The sequence below is a fragment of the Maniola hyperantus genome, chromosome 2 (genome assembly GCF_902806685.2).
Source record: "Maniola hyperantus chromosome 2, iAphHyp1.2, whole genome shotgun sequence".
NCBI classification, from domain to species: domain Eukaryota; kingdom Metazoa; phylum Arthropoda; class Insecta; order Lepidoptera; family Nymphalidae; genus Maniola; species Maniola hyperantus.
The window spans coordinates 17,268,577-17,288,890 of record NC_048537.1 but is presented as its reverse complement, the minus strand read 5'-3'; the positions used below and the strand labels follow the sequence as shown (position 1 = coordinate 17,288,890).

At 40.4% G+C, this 20,314-nt stretch overlaps 2 protein-coding genes and 1 long non-coding RNA gene across 3 annotated transcripts in view; 1 reads left to right on the top strand and 2 right to left on the bottom strand.

The window, feature by feature from the left end:
• Window positions 1–875: 875 nt before the first annotated feature.
• On the top strand, window positions 876–12,231 carry LOC117988792 (mutS protein homolog 5-like). The gene is made up of 16 exons (XM_034976008.2): window positions 876–922; window positions 2,619–2,823; window positions 3,382–3,610; window positions 4,194–4,364; window positions 5,225–5,363; window positions 6,255–6,317; window positions 6,463–6,567; window positions 6,665–6,761; window positions 7,444–7,634; window positions 7,788–7,833; window positions 7,934–8,072; window positions 9,243–9,463; window positions 9,955–10,100; window positions 10,886–11,098; window positions 11,767–11,922; window positions 12,103–12,231. The coding sequence occupies exons 2-16, from the start codon at window positions 2,799–2,801 to the stop codon at window positions 12,199–12,201; spliced, it is 2,040 nt and encodes a 679-aa protein (XP_034831899.2). The 5' UTR covers window positions 876–922; window positions 2,619–2,798; the 3' UTR covers window positions 12,202–12,231.
• Window positions 12,182–20,314, bottom strand: part of LOC138404290 (uncharacterized) — a 127,348-nt gene continuing 119,215 nt past the window's right edge. The window contains exon 2 of the long non-coding RNA XR_011238297.1: window positions 12,182–12,970. This is a non-coding gene — a long non-coding RNA (uncharacterized lncRNA). The remainder of the gene's footprint in view (window positions 12,971–20,314) is intronic.
• The window catches only part of Uba5 (Ubiquitin-like activating enzyme 5), a 120,634-nt gene continuing 112,501 nt past the window's right edge, over window positions 12,182–20,314 (bottom strand). The window contains exons 6-10 of the mRNA XM_069507430.1: window positions 19,573–19,684; window positions 18,682–18,779; window positions 17,453–17,579; window positions 16,926–16,996; window positions 12,182–15,486 (exon numbers count right to left, since the gene is read on the bottom strand). Of these exons, the coding sequence (XP_069363531.1) occupies window positions 15,373–15,486; window positions 16,926–16,996; window positions 17,453–17,579; window positions 18,682–18,779; window positions 19,573–19,684 (522 nt within the window). The 3' untranslated portion in view covers window positions 12,182–15,372. The remainder of the gene's footprint in view (window positions 15,487–16,925; window positions 16,997–17,452; window positions 17,580–18,681; window positions 18,780–19,572; window positions 19,685–20,314) is intronic.

The window sequence follows — 20,314 nt, the reverse complement described above, 5'->3', positions numbered from 1 at the left end:
TTTTTTTCGTAACTACCTATGTGAAATCAATAAATACCACCTAATATTGTATTTTTAAAATTCGTTTTGTGTGGCAACAGCCACAAACATGTAATTTAAGCACACGCCTTTGTAACAATGAAAAAAAAACGCCATTTTGTTTTTGTTCTTCCATTTTGAATTTCTCCGTTATTCCTTTATTAAATTAAATAATTTTTTATAGCAATCAAATTTAATACTTAATCAATATTATTTCAAGCTATTTGTGATAAAATGGATGATAGTGACGTAATAACTGCTCAGGCTCGCTCCACGAATGAAGAAACACCTAGTAATGTTGTTATATCCAAGTACACACGAAATGCGTAAATATACCAACCTAACTTATTACATACTAGCTTATGCCCGCGACTTCGTCCGCGTGGAGTACCTAAACAAACTTTAAACCCTTATTTTACACCCTTAGGGTTGATCTTTAACAATGAGATTTCAACATGAGCTTAATAAAATATGTCATACTGCTAATTTCAAAAATATTAACTACAAATTTCGCGATTCTAACTTCAAAACTGACATACTTTCATACAAACTTCAAACCCCTATTTTACCCCTTTAGGGGTTGAATTTTGAAAAATCCTTTCTTAGCGGACGCCTACGTCATAATAGCTATCTGCATGCCAAATGTCAGCCTGATCCATCCAGTAGTTTGAGCTGTGCGTTGATAGATCAGTCAGTCAGTCAGTCACCTTTTCCTTTTATATATTTAGATTTGGGTAGGTACTAGGTATGGAGACTATGTAGGTAGGTAGATACATACGTATAATATACGAGTATACTTTAAAACATTTATTTATATACGTCTTGTTTTTAAAGCAATGCACCAGAAACGTCAGCTGCGCATACTTCAGATAAAGAGTCTACGGAAGAATCGGAAACTGAGGAGGTAAAATAGGTTTTTTATTCGATGTCGAGTTTACGTAATAATTCAATGTAAATTGGATCGGACTAAAAACCGAAAGGTCGTCGGTTCAAATCCCACCCGTTGCACTATTGTCGTACCTACTTCTAGCACAAGCTCTACGAAAAGGGGAATATTATTCAATAGTCAGCAATTAACTTGGCGAATATTCTTTCATCATGATCAACCCATCGCCGGCTCACTACAGAGCACGGGTCTCCTCTCAGACTGAGAAGGGTTTGGCCATAGTCTACCACGCTGGCCTTGTGCGGATTGGTATTTGGTAGACTTCACACACCTATGAGAACATTATGGAGAACTCTCAGGCATGCAGGTTTCCTCACGATGTTTTCCTTCACCGTTAAGGCAAGTGATGTTTAATTACTTAAAACGCACATAACTCCGAAAAGTAAGAGGTGCGTGCCCGGGATCGAACCCCCGACCTCCAATTAGAAGGCGGACGTCCTTACCACTAGGCTATCAAAGCTTTATTAATTCTTTATGAAAAAAAATTGGCAAGTTAGTCCTAAGTGTGCGACGACACCTGACTCGCCATTCAACTTATTTAGTTAGCAAATAACCCCGCTGGTCATAGTGGAGACCCTGAGGCCATGGAGTCTTAGTGCAAAAAAAATTATGAGACATTTCATTTTCACCGCGATCTCTCCTGCCTCCGCGCCTCATCTGGTGACAGAATGGCTGGCTCTTTTTTTGCGCAGCGGATCAGCCTGGCTGTCGAGCGCTAAAATGAACCAGAAAGTATTTTTGGCACCATTCCACGCGGGTATGATTTATATAGTAATTAGATAAGGCTAGCTTTAAGTTTTATTGTAACGAAGCCCTAATCAGGGTTGAAATGAATCGTTTTACCTACTATTTTCGGTTCGTACCTATATTCCAGCGTCTCCTGACAGTATGCTACAGGTCTGGAAAGCTGGGAGCTGCCTGCTACACTTTACAGACTGGAGAGGTTGGTTTTTGGATACTTATCATATAAAAATTCTAAAAATAATCCTTATACAGAAACTTCTGCTGATTCATTTAGTCTTTGGACCAATAGAACATACGTCTTACGTAACGTACGTAATAAGCTCAATACCCTACAGTTTTAGTATGAAAGTAGGTACCTAGTAGTAGTAGAAGACCGAAAAATAAGTGGACTTATCCAAATTATAATGTACCATCTAACTAATTGGGGTTTTATTCCGGGTCGTAGAAGCCACTTAGATTGAATCCCACTTCTGATTTCTCCTATGTCTCGTACTTGTATTGTCTAATGTGTTAATAACTCATGGTCTATTAACTATGATCTATCTATTCATTAATCGTTCGGAATCCTGATCAACCCATCGCCGGCACACTACAGAGCACGGGTCTCCTCTCAAAGTGAGAAGGGTTTTTGGCCATAGTATACCACGCTGGCCATGTGCGGATTGGTAGACTTGACACACCTTTGAGAACCTTATGGAGAACTCTCAGGCATGCAGGTTTCCTCACGATGTTTTCCTTTACCGTTAAAGTAAGTGATATTTAATTAATTAAAACTCACATAACTCCGAAAAGTTAGAGGTGCGTGCCCGGGATCAAACCCCCGACCTCCGATTAGAAGGCGGACGTCCTAACCACTAGGCTATCACAGCTTATTCGTTCGGAATAGGACAATTTAATTCTAATCAAACAGCTCCAAATCCTGGAAGAAATAGTAGACCGTCCTCCAGAGCATCAGATATTCGTATCCCTGTTCAACCAAGTGGATCCAGTTGAGGTGATACTGGACGGGAAGAGTCAAGGCATCTTCGTGAACGCCGTCAAAGGGGTGGTCTTGGCCAATGACACCAATGAGAGCACTAGGTGCAAGCTGATGTTTGTGTCATCTAAGGAGTACAGTAAGTACATATCTGTATATATGACATTCAAAGTCCTGACAGACTGACTGACTTATATATCAACGCACAGCCTAAGCCGCTAGTGCTAGAGACACGAAACTTGGAGGGTGTGTTCCTTGTGAAAAACCGGCCAAGTGTGAGTCAGGCTCGCGCAATGAGGGTTCCGTACAGTCGTATTTTTTTGACATTTTGCAAGATAATTCAAAAACTATGATGCATAAAAATAAATAAAAATCTGTTTTAGAATGCACAGGTGAAGCCCTTTCATATGATACCCCACTTATCACACTTAACGCTTTATGGTTGAAAAAGCTCGACGAGTTAATTGGTAAATATGCCAAGAACTTATTGATGCCTTCTCTTCACCAAAATCTTGCTCTACGGGTAGAATATTTCGCACAGAAATGAGCAACGGGCAAGTTTGAAGGATATAATATGTATGTATACGGAACGTAATATGTACGGAACCCTCGTTGCGCGAGCCAGACTCGCACTTGGCCGGTTTTTTGTTATTTGACATCTACTGTTTTAAGGTTTTTTCCACTCTTCATCCAAAAGATTTCGAAGCTTGTAAGCGGCGCATCCACTCTCTCTCTCTACCCCATGAGCCGCCCGAATGCTCAGACGAGGAGCGCATAATGTTCCTGCGCACTGTCATAGACTTCGCCCAAACACAGACTGTGCACGCCTTGGGTGCTTTGCTGAGATACCTGGACCTTAATTGGTCTAATTTGATCATGGATTTGCATGGAAAACCACAGTTCATGAGCTTGACCAGGATTTCACTGTGAGCAGATACTTTCAATTTGTTTATGTCTATTATGTCTAACCAACCTGGGAGGTTTGGTTAGATAGATTTGTGATAATAATATGTATGTTCACTCAGTACTGAAGCGACTGTTAATGCCATCTAGTAGCGACACTTTGCAGCTATCGAAACTACAGTCGCTTCAGTACTGTGTGAACATTCAAATCACAAACGTCTCTGGCAGCAAGCGAACCGTGGCCTAGCGGTCAAGGCGTCGGGCGCGAACGCAGAAGACGTAGGTTCGAATCCAGCATGCCGGTCCGCAATTTTTGATATGTATGCCCCGGAGAACTTCGTACCGCCTAGCAGTCGGTTAAATTTTTTAAAAATTTTCTCCCGTAAGAACCATCCTCGTAGGTACTTCAAGGAATATTATAAAAAAAGAATTAGCGAAATCGGTTCAGCTGTTCTCGAGATTTGCGATCAGCTACACATTTAGCGATTCATTTTTATATATAGAGATTATAATATATATTATAGTAAAATATTGATTCTAGATAATATGACATATAATATTATTCCCAATTCTTTTGCCAAATAAGAAAACCCTTTGTCCCACCAGAGCTGATATAGTAGCAATGGATGAGGACACATACAGAGGTTTGCAAGTGTTCAGCTCCCTTTCCCATCCGAGTGGCTTCAAGAAAGGCGTTCAGAGCAGTAACAAGGAGGGCTTGAGCCTGTTCCAGCTGTTCAGTAAATGCTCCTCGCAAGTTGGACATCGGAGAATGAGGTATGTTTTATTTTATTCAGATACAAGTTAATCCTTGACGGCAATCTCACCTGGCGGTAAGTCGTAAGTACCTAATGCAGTCATGGTGTCACTATGATTAACCAATCACTGCCAAACATCAGTTCAAGGATGGCACACAACACAATGATGGTTAGAACCCTCCTCGAAGTTCAAATTATTGTGCAATCAGTATGAGATGTTACTTAGCTGATTCTTTTAATTTTGGGTAACCTTGTCCACTCCCTAACAAATCAACCTTTACGTCCAATTGAGCATGTGTATCTTTGACATCCTGGAGATCTCTTACCTATAATTTACAACCATCTCGTCAATCTCTTCGCAATCTTGGAAGATCACAAAAGAAAGCAAGATATCGGTTTTCGTTCACGAATTCCAGTACTATAGTGTTTTGTGCAAAGATTTACAGAGTTATATTTAGCATGCTCCTGTACATCCACTAGGTATAGGCTTGCTATAACTAGGCTGTCTAAACGTATGCTAAATATAACAAACCTTCTAAACTTGCTAAAAATTTTGACAGCAAATGGTAAGTATTCTGGTGACGAACATTCTAATAATGATGAGATTTGCGATGGAACGGAAAAGTGTTAACGGCGATTACGCGCTGCACTTCCGTCACCCGAGTTCTACCCCTCATCCGTGAGAATACCAGCGATTATCTACGACATATGTCATAAGCTTCCATACAAAACAAAAAGGAACGTATTTTCTCGGACTCGGATCGGATGAGTGCAGAACCGCCGTAACGCAAGGAAACCTAAGATCCCTTTAAACCTCAAATACTGAACTAATGAATTGTTTAGGCGATTGGATATGAAAATTCAGGTAACATTTGTTAGGATCCTCCTCCGACACCCGACTAAGGACCTAGAGACGCTCAAGCGTCGCCAGGATGTGGTTGCGTACTTCATGCGGCCTCAGAGCGACTCCATCACGAGGAACATCTGCGCATCGCTGAGGTTCATCAGGAATGTTAATGTAAGACTTGTCCGAACTAAGTACTTTTTAGTAAGACTTTGGTGTTAGCACCAAATATTCGGGTTATTCCCGTTGAGTCGCACCCCCGGGAGTAAACTGTGACTCAACGGGGCGACTCCATCACGAGGAACATCTGCGCATCGCTGAGGTTCATCAGGAATGTTCATGTAAGACTTGTCCGAACTAAGTACTTTTTAGTAAGACTTTGGTGTTAGCACCAAATATTCGGGTTATTCCCGTTGAGTCGCACCCCCGGGAGTAAAACTGTGACTCAACGGGGCGACTCCATCACGAGGAACATCTGCGCATCGCTGAGGTTCATCAGGAATGTTCATGTAAGACTTGTCAGAACTAAGTACTTTTTAGTAAGACTTTGGTGTTAGCACCAAATATTCGGGTTATTCCCGTTGAGTCACACCCCCGTGAGTAGCTTTGTGACTCAACAGGATTTTTTTAGAATAGTTGTCCCGTTGAGTACACTGTTACTCAATGGTTTTTTTTTTTAATTGTTGTCCCGTTGAGTCACACCCACATATTATTGCGTGTGTAACAAGTTGGGTTAGGATCCACCGTCGACGCCAGATGAAGGACCATCTGGACCAGTAAAACTAGCCTGATCAACCTATCTCTCAAAAATCTTTTTTACCTAGCAGGATTTGCTCTCACAGAGCTAATTTGAATTTTGGTACATGACTGTCATTCTCTCAGAACATAGGTACATTATGTAATCAGCCTTTTGGTAGACTTTTCGTTAGCTAATAGCTATTAGCAATCTCTCAATATACTGTAGCTAGCGATCTTTACGTTCAAATGGTTTACCTATAAGTACTTATTTGTTTTTACGGCTGATCCCTGTTTCTGCTAGTTCGCTGATTTATTCTTCATTTTCAGGGAATACTTGCAAAAATAAAGGCTTTGTCAGCAAAGTCATATCAGTGGAAGTCGCTTTATAATGTTAGTATCATTTTGATAACTTTTTATTTCAAGGAAAATTTTTTCAACCATCCATTCCATCGTTTCTTGGACATTATATTTATATTTTTTCGTAAATTAGGTACTTACTTTTTGTTAATCTTTCGAAAATTGTTTATCACAACAGACTCTCTACAATGTGGTTGTCATATGTGAGTTGTGTGAAAACGCAGCACAAAACGTAGAATATCTGGAGCGACTGGCCAGTTACGACACAACTAAATTGTATGAGGTAAGTAGGTAACACAGATCGTCTTGAAAATAATCGTTTTCGTTTAAAAAAATCTATTGATAAATATTAAATAGGAATTCACTTATTTGATTAATAGATGGCGCTATACATGAATAGAATTATTGATTTCGATCTATCGAAATCAGAAGGAAAGTTTACAGTGAAGGCTGGCGTAGACCACGATCTTGATTTGAGTGAGTTGTCATGTTATTCTAACACACCCACACAAACCTATCTAAAAACAGAAATACAAGCAGAAGCACAAACACGCAAGCACATATTCACTCACGTATACATACATACACCAACAATAATTTCAGCTAAAGTTTTCATCCCAACGTTCGTGGCCCATTGCAACCGCTATATTGTCTAAAAAAGGTTATGGGCCCAGCACTTTAATTGTGCCCGTCTGCCAAACAGGTTATGGGCACAGGACGCTTCCCAAACAAACTTAATCAATTTATTAATTTAATCAATATTCTGAACTCTATACCTACCCATTATTTGTGAATCTTTACAACTGTAAAACTTGTAGAAAAACAAACGATGGCCAATCTCCACGGGCTGATGTCGGAAACAACCCGGGTCGAGCTGGAGCGTCTACCACCGTTTCATTGAGGAGTATGCGATGCTGTACATGCCGCATCTCGGCTACTTGCTTGGAGTCAAAGCCTGGGCTTTACCTTATTGTAGGACAAACGCGAATTTTTCAACTATTGCAATTTACCCGAAACTATAAGCGAGCGTACCTCTGATAGTACAAGTTGTAGGTTATGGGCCCAGGAAGCTTCCATTGCACACATCTGCCAAACAAACTTATCAATATTCTGAGCTCTATCTATTATTCGTAAGTCTTTGCAACTGTAAAACTTGTAGAGAAACAAACAATGGCCAGTCTCCACGGGCTGATGTCGGAAACAGCCCGGGTGGAGCTGGAGCGCGTGCCACCGTTCATAGAGGAGTGTACGATGGTGTACATGCCGCACCTCGGCTACTTGCTCGGAGTCAAAGCTTGGGCGGATAACCTTACTATGGAACAAAAGGAACTGCCCAATATGAAGTTTATGGTAATTTCTCCAACTTTTAATAGAATTCCTGTACAGAAACTGTCAAAACGTTTATGTATCGGTTATATAAATCCAACCAGTATCAAACGAGTTTTTGAATGATCACTCCGCTGCAGCTGAGCTGAAATCTAAATAATTTTTATTATCTTCCAGTTTCAAAATAATGACTACATTCACTACAAAAGTAAAGGATGTGAAGGTACTTATCTTAAATTGAATTTCCACATTGTTCGTTTTATAAATAACATAGAGTATCATTCACTAAGCTAGACCAAAGTAAATGTAAACGACTGTTGTAGAACTAGACGTGATGATAGGAGACACATACCCCGAGATAGTGGCGCACGAGACGCGCATCATGATGCGGCTCACATCCACCATCCTGGAGAACCTGCACACCCTTGCGGCTGCCATCGATATGTGCGCTGAATTGGATTGGTAAGACTTTACGATGTACGTCTTGTCATACCAGGCAAACAGGTTGAACACGTCATCATCAACCAATAGACGTCCACTGCTGGACATAGGTCTCTTGTAGGGACTTCCACACGGTACGGTCTTGCGCCGCCTGAATTCAGCGGCTCCCTGCGACTCGTCTGATGTCGTCCGTCCACCTAGTGGGGGTCTTCCAACGCTGCGTCTTCCGGTGCGAGATCGCCATTCCAGCACCTTGGGATCCCAACGTCTATCGGTTTTACGAACTATGTGCCCTGCCCATTCCATTGCAGCATTGGCGTAGTGAGGGAAAATTGGCGAATCCAGGAAGTAAAGGTCAACTTAGGTATCAACCGGCGTGCACCCGTCATTTGCCAGCTAATCGCGAAAGTGCGCGTCCTGCCTCAAGTATAATTTTCCTATTGGGTGACAGAATCCCCGTGTCTGTCGCCCGAAAGCCCTTTTTGAGAAGGGCTTTCGAGCTATCCCCCATCAAGGGGGGCAGTAGTAGCACCCCTCAGTAGTGAGCCGGAGATGGGTTGGGATGGGATAATAAAACCCATCCTCGCGCTATGCTGAAACAGGGACAAACGGCCTCGTTCACAAATTCAAAGTCGTTCAGCGAGTTGTGGAGAGGGCTTAGGCGTTTCCCTTTCTTTTTATATTCATATACAAGTTAGCCCTTGATTGCAATCTCTCCTGATGGTAAGTGAAAATGCAGTCTAAGAAGGAAGCGGGCTAACCTGGAAGGGGTATGGCAGTTTTTTTAACCCATACCCTTTGGTTTCTACACGGCATCGTCTCGGAACGCTAAATCGCTTGGCGGCACGGCTTTGTCAGTAGGGTGGTAACTAACCACGGCCGAAGCCTCCCAGCAGAAAAGAGGGATAAGAGCAGAAATGAGCAGAACCAGGGTCACTGACATAGGCCATACCATTAGCAAGCTGAAGGCAGGTCATGCTTGTCGTAAACGATAGCCGTTGGAGCCGAAAAGTCTTACAGTGGTGAGTGGAGACTGACGGAGAGATAGCATGACGGACCGACGATATAAAGAGGTTGGTGTGAAGTGATTGGTTGAGGAAGGCTGAGGACTGGGTGTGGTCATTAGGGCAGGCTGATAATGATGATGGACCTATTAAAAAGCTTTTAAAATTATATATTTTTAATCCACAGCCTAATAACAATATCTAAGGTATGCAAAGAGTACAGCTTCGTAAAACCAACTCTGACCACAGACAAAGTAATAAGCATAGTGCAAGGCAAACACCCGCTGCACATCACTACTATGGACAACTTTGTGCCGAACGACGTCGAGAGTAGCCAGGAGGCGGGGCTTGTCAAGATCTTGACTGGACCCAACTCTAGCGGGAAGTCTGTTTATATGAAACAGATAGGTAAGTTTATCTTTTGGCATAATCCACTTTCCGAAAACACAAAATACATAAGCGGCTAAATCATATTATAGTATTGTATGGCATGTCTTACGTACCTACCTTGGAGTCATTCCCTCTAAAGCGTACACAACACCAACAATTTCATATTGACGCCGTATTATTTGATGCCATATTGATGTCGCAAAAACAAGCACGATTTCCACCTGGTTGGTTGTCTGTAATTCTTCAATCATACCATAGATCGATTATACCAAAACATTTCCTTTTCTTTCTGTGATGTTACTTGTTAGCAAAAAACTATGGGGATAAATAAATTCCTCAAAAGCTGGCAACGCGTTGGGAGACTTCGGCTGATGCAGATATTTCAAGGACTAGCTGACTTACATAGAGCTATAGAACTTGGTTTCAATGTCAGAGTGGGTCTATCAGGTTATTTAGTGGATAAGCAAAATACTTACATAATAGATTTTAATAGCTCCAACATTGTCCAGGTCTAATAGTATACTTGGCACACATAGGCAGTTTCATTCCGGCTGAATCAGCGACAATAGGGATAGTGGAACACATTTACTCCCGGATCCAGTCCACGGAATGTATCGCCGCGCATATGTCGGCCTTTCTCATTGATCTCAAACAGGTGAGACCTTTTTTTTTTATTTTCAGCCCTTTCATCCGCTTTCTTCATCACCACTTTCATGTTTTATCTGACCATCCTCAACTTAAGAACTCATTTCTTAATTTTCAACAAAGTTCTCATTTTCCTGGATTTTTCCAATTCTTCAAAGAAAAACATACTTTCGGACCTATTCAGGAGTTCCAAGATCTAAAGCGGTGTTCCTGACTTCTTATAACCTGTTTTCAGTGATAATGGCTGTTCGAATTATGTACAGGGTGAGGTCCTTTTGCTTTTGGATCGAAACGTATTCCCGTGAAATAATTCTCATCTTTTGGCGATGCTTTCAGCATAACAAGAGAACTCCATCGCTTTCCTAGTTCACAGTTTTGAACCTCATATTCTAGGTCATTAAGACGCTTGCTTCCTATTTCATGGGTCTACCGTTCAATAGATCCTTGCCTGGGCTGAAGCAGATTACCTATTACGAGATTTTTCTTCATCCATTTTACTAGTTGTAAAGGAATTTGTCACACAATTCCTTGATCGTAATAGATAGGACCGGAAAAGGGACTTTGTAGCTGATTGCCCCAAAGAGATCGATTGGATTGAGAGAAATCTACGCTACTCTCGTAGTCTCATTGGACAACGAAACTCTTAGATTTTCTCATAATCTAAAGCCGTAATAGCGATCGTTTCATAGACTTATAACTAGCCCCTGATCTGATGATACAGTCAGGAATATGCCACTTAGGAAGTTTTAGGAAGTTTCAGCTTGGGATACCATTTCATGGACAACTTTTTCCAAGATGGCGCTAGCAGTGCGGGAGTCGTCCAGCAATTCCCTGATCATAGTGGATGAGTTCGGCAAGGGTACGGGTGAGACGGACGGGCTCGCGCTGCTGGCCGCGTGCCTCAACACGCTGCTGCTCCGCGGCGCCGCCTGCCCGCACGTGCTGCTGTCCACGCACTTCTTAAACGTGCATGACTACATCGTGGACTCGCCTGTTCTCCGGTTCATGGTGAGTCCTGCGCATAGACGAGCTCGGACGTGCTCGCGCTACTGGCCGCGTGCCTTAACACTGTTCATAGCGGACGAGTTTGGCTTGGGTACGTCAGAGACGGACGAACTCGCCCTTGTGAACCGGTATATTGTCCGGTTTATGGTAACGTTGATCACAGTATAAGAGTTCGCCAAGACATCGTGACATAGTGGACGAGTTCGACGTGACGTCATGATCATAGTGGACGAGTTCGACGTGACGTCATGATCATAGTCGATGAGTTCGACGTGACGTCATGATCATAGTCGACGAGTTCGACGTGACGTCATGATCGCAGTCGACGAGTTCGACGTGACGTCATGATCACAGTCGACGAGTTCGACGTGACGTCATGATCATAGTTGACGAGTTCGACGTGACGTCATGATCATAGTGGACGAGTTCGACGTGACGTCATGATTATAGTCGACGAGTTCGACGTGACGTCATGATCATTGTTGACGAGTTCGGCAAGTGCAGTCAGACGGACGGAATCACACTATATGATTTTGAAAACTAATATTATTGCACTAAGATGGCCTACCTAGTGAAATATGTCTGTAGATATGAATGGAGCTTCAAGCTTGTTGGTCCTTGTGTACCCCACACGTCAGCAAAGTAACGTCTGCTTCTATCCCTCATCCCAGAGGTTCGAGTACGTGATGCAGCACGGCGAGCCGGTGTTCCTGTTCCGCGTCGTGGAAGGCAGCTCGGAGTCCAGCTTCGCCCACCAAGTGGCGGAGAGCAGCGGCGTGCAGACGGACATAGTGGACAGAGCCAGAGAGCTCTTGGAGGCTATAATGGTAGATTTTTTTCAACTATAGCCCGGTCAAAAAATGTTGGGAACACCGTTATAAATGAATTGTAAAAAGTCCCCATCGATCCCACATTTGCAAAAAAATCAAGGTCAAAGTTCACAAAAATGTTTTTTTGCATTTTCTGGCTAAACTGTAAGTTTTATCATAAAATGTTCATACTTTCAGAATAACAGTCTACCCCCACCTAACAAGAAAATAACATCGAAACTGAGAAATGTGACCGAAATAATCAAAAACACGCTACTCACAGAACATAATATTTAATTTATATAAAATTCGTTTAATATTAAAAACACAATGATATTCCATTTCTTTAGCACTAGCAACAACAATTTCAATAAATAAGTAGATATATTAATATAAAATTTAATTTATAATTATAATTTGTAAAACTTCACTACACTACATACATTCGTAAATTATAACTTCCTAACTAGCGTTTTAAAAATTATAACAGCTTGAATTATAAGAGCCTGTTTTACTACCGCTAGATAACTTTTATCTAGTTGATAAATTTGACATTTTGACAGAATCCTAATACAAAAATTATCATAGCGCCAAATTTATTCGTTAGATAAAGTTAATCTGTAGCTCGATTGCGGTAAAACTGCATCAAATATTATTAGATTAAGATCCTGTATTGTGTTTTTCAATGTTTACTTTATGTTGTGTGCAATAAAGTGTAAATAAATAAAATAAAAAATAAATAATATTACAATCGCAATTGTTGTGATTGGCTGAATTTATGGTATTCTCGTTGCAACAATACATTATAGCCAATAGTGAGCGAGCATCAACCAATAAGAGGTGATTGCGATCATGACATTTTAACTGTCAATCTACCGCAATCGAGCACATGGGAGGTGATGAAACAGGCCCTATGACTGGAATGTATAGAATTTTCAATAAAGGGTTTTTTTGTTATTTGTCATTATTTTTTTGCAGTAACTGTAGTTTTTTAGTAACTGCAAGAAATCAACTTTTTGCAAACTGTACATTTCAATATTTCAATAAACTTGTGACATTATCTAATCTGATTAATTTAATAGATACAAATAAAGTATAATTTATTGTGGTGTTTTAATTGTCTTTTCGCCAATAATTTTTTTATACTTGCTTGTGAAAAAATATTGTACTACATGTACTATAAGCATCATAAATAATTATAAAAATTGGCGAATAATTAGCAAAATTTTGATGATATTCAACTTAGAAATAGGTACCATAGGCAAAACTAAATTGCGCATTTTAGAATTTATAAAAAATAGGATATGGGATTTATAAAATAATAGTACTTACCACTTAAAATTTACAATAGGGCGCGCAAAAATTTGCTATATTATTAGGTTCATAATACAGAGTGTAACCAGAAAGCTAGCAAAAACGAAGACAGGTGATGATTACTGGTAAGATACCACAAAAAAACCCAAAAAAATTCCTATGTTTTGTAAAAGTCACGATATATTGCAAATAAAACATCTGACGTTAGGCCACTCGAAGTCAGTGCCGCGTCGTAGGGGGCATTGACATGAGTTTTGCGCGCTATACATTGCGGGTTTGAAAGATACTACATCACTAAAACTACAAAACGAGACATATGGTTATTGGTAATTGTGTTTGTCTAAAACATCATGAACATCGTGAACATAATATATAACCATAACGTATTAGACATGTCTATATTTCACTCATACAGCGTAGAAGCTTTTCACAACACTAACACGTTTAATCGCTACACTCTATCCACGGAGAGAAGTTAGTATAGCGCTCTCTCTGTTACGTAATCCCATACAAATGAAAAGGACAAAAAACTCAGTGGGCGTAAACCATTTTAAGTGGGCAACCAATCAACAAGCCTATTTTCCGTCGTCTGAACTATTTGAGAAGCTATGTTTTCAAAAAACATTCGAAACTCAACGAAAACGAAACACATAGGCTCGTTTGTGATTGGTTGGTGGTCAAAATGGTTAACACCCACGGAGTTTTTTGTCTTTGTCATTTGTATGGGATAAAATAACAGAGAGAGCACTATATACTGACTTATCTCCGTGGAAGGAGTGTAGATTCAAGCACATTTACCGAAAATGCTATTTTGATTATTCATTATTACTTAATTAATTTCAAATTGGCGTTTATAATTAATTTAAAAATATAAGATTTAGCTCAAAGTCAGTTTTTTTATAACTCTTCAAACTCAAAATTCAGGATAAGAAATCAAAATCAGTACCCATATTATAAATGCGAAAGTGTGTTTGTTTGTTGGTTTGTCCTACAACACGTCGCAACGGAACAACCGATTGACGTGATTTTTTGCATGGGTATAGTTAAAGACCTGGAGAGTGACATAGGCTACTTTTTATCCCGGAAAATCAAAGAGTTCCCACGGGATTTTTAAAAACCTAAATATACGCATACGAAATCGCGGGCATCAGCTAGTACAGTATAATTTTGGGGCACAAAACTCAAAATACAGTATAATAGTTTGTTTGTTTTCGATTGTTTTCGTTTCCAAACTGTATTGTTAGTTTAATAACAGTTATAACTTAAAATCTACTGGACGGTCATATCCAGAACAAAACTTGTGTAACCTATTTGTGTAATACAAAATTTCACTCACTTTTATTTAAAAAAATTATATTTAAAAAAAATTAAGGAAGCAACTATGATTGTATTCTTAAATTAAATCCAAGCAAATTTCATTACTTAACAAATGGGAACAATTTTTTGAAAATAATAACCTTTTTTAATACAAAATAAGATACAAACCAAACCTTTTGAGGGTTCCGTACCCGAAGGGTCCTATTACTGCCTCCACTGTTTGTCCGTCCGTCTGTCTGTCTGTCAGCGGGCTGTATCTCGTAAACCGTAATAGTTAGAGTTGAAATTTTCACAGAATGTGTATTTCTATTGCCGCTATGACAAATTATAAAATTTTAAAATGGCCGCCATGAAATTTAAAAAAGTGTTATTTCTTGTACAGTTCTTGCAATTCACGAAGGCTAGTGAACTTTACTTGTGGTAAAGTTCACTATAGCCTTCTGAGTTTGTTGTGGGCTCTTCTCAGACCTGGGCGCGTTTGGAACCCTCGTAGCTTTAGTTTTAAGTTTGCGTAATAATTATCACCACTATATCTTACAAATCTAACACCATACCAGACCATCAATAAGAGTAATTTATTACCTATTTTGAATAAATCATTTGACTTTGACTTTGACTTTAACGTCGTTTATATGGTCATTGCGTAAGTGTGCGTGTGTGTCGGACCAATCAGTCGCGACTCGCGAACAAGCGCTCGCAAACGCATACGACTTAAACACAAGCATGAGTGGCCTTCGTGAAATGCAAGAACTATACGATGGTACGGAACCCTCCGTGTGCGAATCTGACTCGCACTTGACCGGTTCTTTAAGGACTTGTGTTAGTGCAAAGAGCTGTTCACATGGACTTCATCTGCTGCATGAGGTCCTCGAGGGACAGCTCGGAGGCCGCCACCGCGCCGCCCGTGCTCGACTCGGGCGTGCTGATGTCTGCGGGGATGCTGTATGCCATCTGTACAGATAAAACCAGTCTTTATTGCCAGTACATAGGTTCCAAAACGTGTCTTTTACTTAAACAGCTCTTAACCTGTACAGATACAAGATAAATAAAGAGCCTCAATAGCTCAACCGGTATAGGAGTGGACTGAAAACCGAAAGGTCGACGGTTCAAATCCCGCCCGTTGCACTATTGTCGTACCTACTCCTAGCACAAGCTTGACGCTTAGTTGGAGAGGAAAGGGGAATATTAGTCATTTAATATGGCTAATATTCTTTATAAAAAAAAAAAAATAGTTTTTAAATCATCATTATCATCAACCGAAAGACGTCCACTGCTGGACATAGGTCTCTTGTAGGGACTTCCACACGCCACGGTCTTGCGCCGCCACCATCCAGCGGCTCCCTGCGACTCGTCTGATGTCGTCCGTCCACCTAATGGGGGGTCTTCCAACGCTGCGTCTTCCGGTGCGAGGTCGCCATTGCAGCACCTTGGGACCCCAACGTCTATCGATTTAACGAACTATGTGCCACTTCAGCTTCGCAACCCGTAGAGCTATGTCGGTTACTCTAGTTCTCCTACGGATCTCCTCATTCCTGATTTGATCACGTAGAGATCACGTATCTCTACGTGAATTTTTAAATACGTATCAATAATTGCGGATTCGATGTCCAATATTTATTGCTGGTGTCTGTATAATATACAGGGGTATAACCAGAACGCTAGCAAACAATAAGAGTTATTGGGGCTGATTCTCTTGTACACAATCTCTAAACTAAACTAAATTAACAGGTCTAAATCCAGTGCTATCCTTTTCCGCAAGCAACATTATGAAAGGGATAGCAATAGATTTAGACGTGCCATTTTAGTTTAGTTTAGAGATTGTGTACAACGGAATTAGCCACATTGTTATACTACCTAAACACAATCCAATACCAATAACCATAGGCTTCATTTTGTAGTTTTAGTGATTTAGTATTTTTCAAACCCGCAATGTATAGCGTGCAAAACTCGGGTCAATGCCCCGCCTACGACGCGGCATTGATTCCGAATGACCTATTTACGGAACGTTCGTTTACCTTTAGCGTCAGTCAGATGTTTTATTTGCTATCGTGAAATTTTACTAAATGTAGGGTAGTTTTTTGTGGTATCATATCAGTGATCATCACTACTATCACCTGTGTTCGTATTTGCCAGCGTTCTGGTTACATCCTGTATATAGATACTAGCTTATGCTCGCGACTTCGTCCGCGTGGACTACACAAATTTCAAACCCCTATTTCACCGCCTTAGGGGTTGAATTTTCAAAAATCCTTTCTTAGCGGATGTCTACGTCATAATAGCTATCTGCATGCCAAATTTCAGCCCGATCCGTCCAGTAGTTTGAGCTGTGCGTTGATAGATCAGTCAGTCAGTCAGTCAGTCACCTTTTCCTTTTATATATTTAGATTCACCTGTACACCATCCACAAGTTTGAGGGTGGGTGTTTCTTCCTCGGGCGAATTCTCGTCCACTAAACTGATACCTGTAGAAATTAGTTAGTTATACAATTGTTTCACTTTAACGATTAATACCCACTAGCCTCGCGACTTCGTCCGCGTGGACTACACAAATTTCAAACCCCTATTTTACCCCCTTAAGGGTTGAATTTTCAAAAATTCTTTCTTAGCGGATGCCTACGTCATAATAGGTACCTGCATGCCAAATTTCAGCCCGATCCGTCCAGTAGTTTGAGCTGTGCGTTGATAGATCAGTCAGTCACCTTTTCCTTTTATATATAAAAAAAACTAGCTGCCCCCGCGAACTTCGTACCGCCTAACAGTCGATTCTTTTTCAGGCAATTTTTTAAATTTTTCTTTCCGTAAGAACCATCCCCGTACTTCAAGGATAATTATAAATAAAGCATTAGCGTAGAAAGTGTAGTTTGTAGAGTATCACAAAAATTGAAGTGGTAGAAAAGTAGTTATACTATGCTACTAACCCCACTCGTTCTCCGCATGTATGGGGGTCGCGTCCTCCGTGACCTCAGTGGCCAGTTCTACCACCGGCTTAGCCTTGAACTCCATCTGTCTCTGGCGGCAGTAGGCATCATCGCACTGCGGGTTAGGCTGCAAACAATAGTACTGATGAAATTTAGAGTATTCGCATCCTCTTCTTACGAAGGTAATATGAAAAGGACAGACTCAGTTTGACAAGTTTTTAAATTTAATTTTTAGATGGTAAAACCCGTGATTTTAGAGCACAGTCGCGAGCCTGCTGTTTAAATTTGTAGCGTGCACTAAAATTTAGTCTTTAAATGTAAAGTTCATGTTCTGGCCCTTTTTAGCATTGTTAAAAAGAAAAGGATGCGGATACTCTAAATTCAGTTTAGAGAAAGACAACAATCGGTGCCAATATGCTGATTAAACGAAGAATACGCATCTAGACCGTTAATAGCCTAATGCTTAAGAGTTCGGCCTTCTATTCGGAAGGTCGGGAGTTAGATCCCGGACACGCACCTCTAACTTTTCGGAGAAATTTGCGTTTTAAGCACTCAAATATCACTTGACGGTGAAGGATAACATTGAGGAAACCTGCATGAGAGTCCATAAACAGGATGATGAGATATGACTCTGATTTTTGACGGATATCTGGTTTTTAGGGTTCCGTACCTCAAAAGGAAAAACGGAACCCTTATAGGAATACTTTGTTGTCTATCTGTCTATCTGTCAAGAAACCTACAGGGTACTTCCCGTTGACCTAGAATCATGAAATTTGGCAGGTAGCTAGATCATATAGCTGACATTTGGGGAAAAATCTGAAAACCGTGAATTTAGGGTTGGATCACACAAAAAAAATTAAATTGTGGTCATGAACTAATATAATTAGTATTTTCAACTTTCGAAGTGAGTGACTATATCAAGTGGATCATATGAAAGGTCTTCACCTGTACATTCTAAAACAGATTTTTATTTATTTTTATGCATCACATAGTTTTTGAATTTTCGTGCAAAATGTCGAAAAAATACGACTGTAGTACGGAACCCTCATTGCGCGAGCCTGACTCGCACTTGGCCGGTTTTTTTTAAATAATCACTCTTATGAAGTCAATTAGTTCGATCGCCCCAAACGGAAATCGAATCCGAGACTGAGAATCAAGCTAAAACCACAGCGCTCACTAGTACGCCAGGGAGGTCGTCAAAAGTCGAAAGAATGAAAGTTTTGTCTTACCCTCAAGGTCATAGTAGGGAAGAAGTCCGTCAACGCGCTGTATCCCAGGTAGTAACTGACGTTGCCGAAGTTTAACAAGTATTTTAGTGTGTTTTGTACTGAAACAAAAGATTCAATATATAGCAGGAATAATTAAAGGCATACACAGCAGGAAAAAAATAATTATCGAATAGAAAAAGTTAAGTTTATTCAGCAAATAAACAAAATTTAATTGAAACTGAATTGAATTGAATTGAACTGAACCCCAAGTTTGCTGAGTTTTAAGCAATCAAATATCATACTCTTTAATGGTGAAGGAAAACATCGCGGGGAAACCTGCACTTCAAAGGTGTGTGGAGTCTGCTAATACAAACTTGGCCAGCGTGGCAGACTATGGCTTAGTACCTTTCTCATCCTGAGAAGTCAAGTCCAAGTCTCCTCGACTTGTGCTCAGTAATGGGTCGGCGATGGATCCATACTAATATTATAAATGCGAAAGCGTGTCTGTCTGTCAGTGGCGTGCACAGGGTTTGAAGCCAGGGTAGGCATTAGTTAGGTAGGAACCTGTTTAATGGCGGGTCATGTAATGAAAAATATGAATTGAGCTATTACAACTGGGGTAAGCAGTGCATTTATGCCTCTATGACCTGCACGCCACTGCTGTCTGTCTGCTAGCCTTGCACGGCCCATCCGTTCAACCCATTTTGACGAAATTTGGTACAGAGATAGCTTGGATCCCGGGGAAGACTACTTTTTATCCCGGAAAATCGAAGAGTATCTATGGAATTTAAAAAAAACCTAAATCCACGCGAACGAAGTCGCGGGCATCATCTCATCATCATCAACCCATCGCCGGCCCACTACTGATCACGGGTTTCTTCTTAGAATCTCAAGTTATGGGGTATAATTTACCTAAGAATCCAGCAACAATTCCCATGGTAGTGGGCAGGCTAGCTGCACAGACCCCGTCCTTCTTCAATGTCTTCTCATCTATTTTGGAGGCCACTACCAATGGAGGGGCGCACTGTGACCAACAATAAACTGTGTTATCTTATGAAAATTCATTTGAAAAGTTGTGATTTTACACCAATATATACAACATGCTGTTGAAGAGCCTACAATAGTTTCACAGCCAAAGCGCACAAAACAAATGCTTTGCATCATAAGTTCAATATTTACTTAATCATTTAACAGTATTTTCCATATTATATATTATTCCATCAATACTTATAATAAAACTGTAACAGGTCAAATTCTGTACATTGAAGATATTTTGAAATTTTTTTTTCGAGGGCACTCTATAATCGATACTGAACCCAAAACTGTAATTTTTTTCATTTTTGTCTGTCTGTCTGTCTGTCTATCTGTCTGTCTGTCTGTCTGTCCGTCTGTCTGTCTGTATCACGGCCGCGTATCACGCTGAAACTACTGAATGGATTCCAATGAAACTTGGTACGATTTGAGGTCATACTATGAGGAAGAATATAGGATACTTTTTATCCCGAAATTCAGCATGGTTCCCGTAGGAGAGGGGATGAAAGTTAAAATTTATACTGAGTTGTAATTCATTAACGCGTAGTCCGATTTCATTCATTCTTTTTTTGTTAGAAAGGGGATATTTTAAAAATTGTTCCGTAAATATTTCAAGGTCATT

Excerpts from the sequence above, each read along its gene's own strand:
- LOC117988792 (XM_034976008.2), top strand. The coding sequence starts at position 2,799 with ATGTTTGTGTCATCTAAGGAGTACA. Across the intron at positions 4,365-5,224 it reads GTTGGACATCGGAGAATGAG|GATCCTCCTCCGACACCCGA; the intron begins GTATGTTTTATT and ends AACATTTGTTAG. Across the intron at positions 11,099-11,766 it reads CGCCTGTTCTCCGGTTCATG|AGGTTCGAGTACGTGATGCA; the intron begins GTGAGTCCTGCG and ends CCCTCATCCCAG.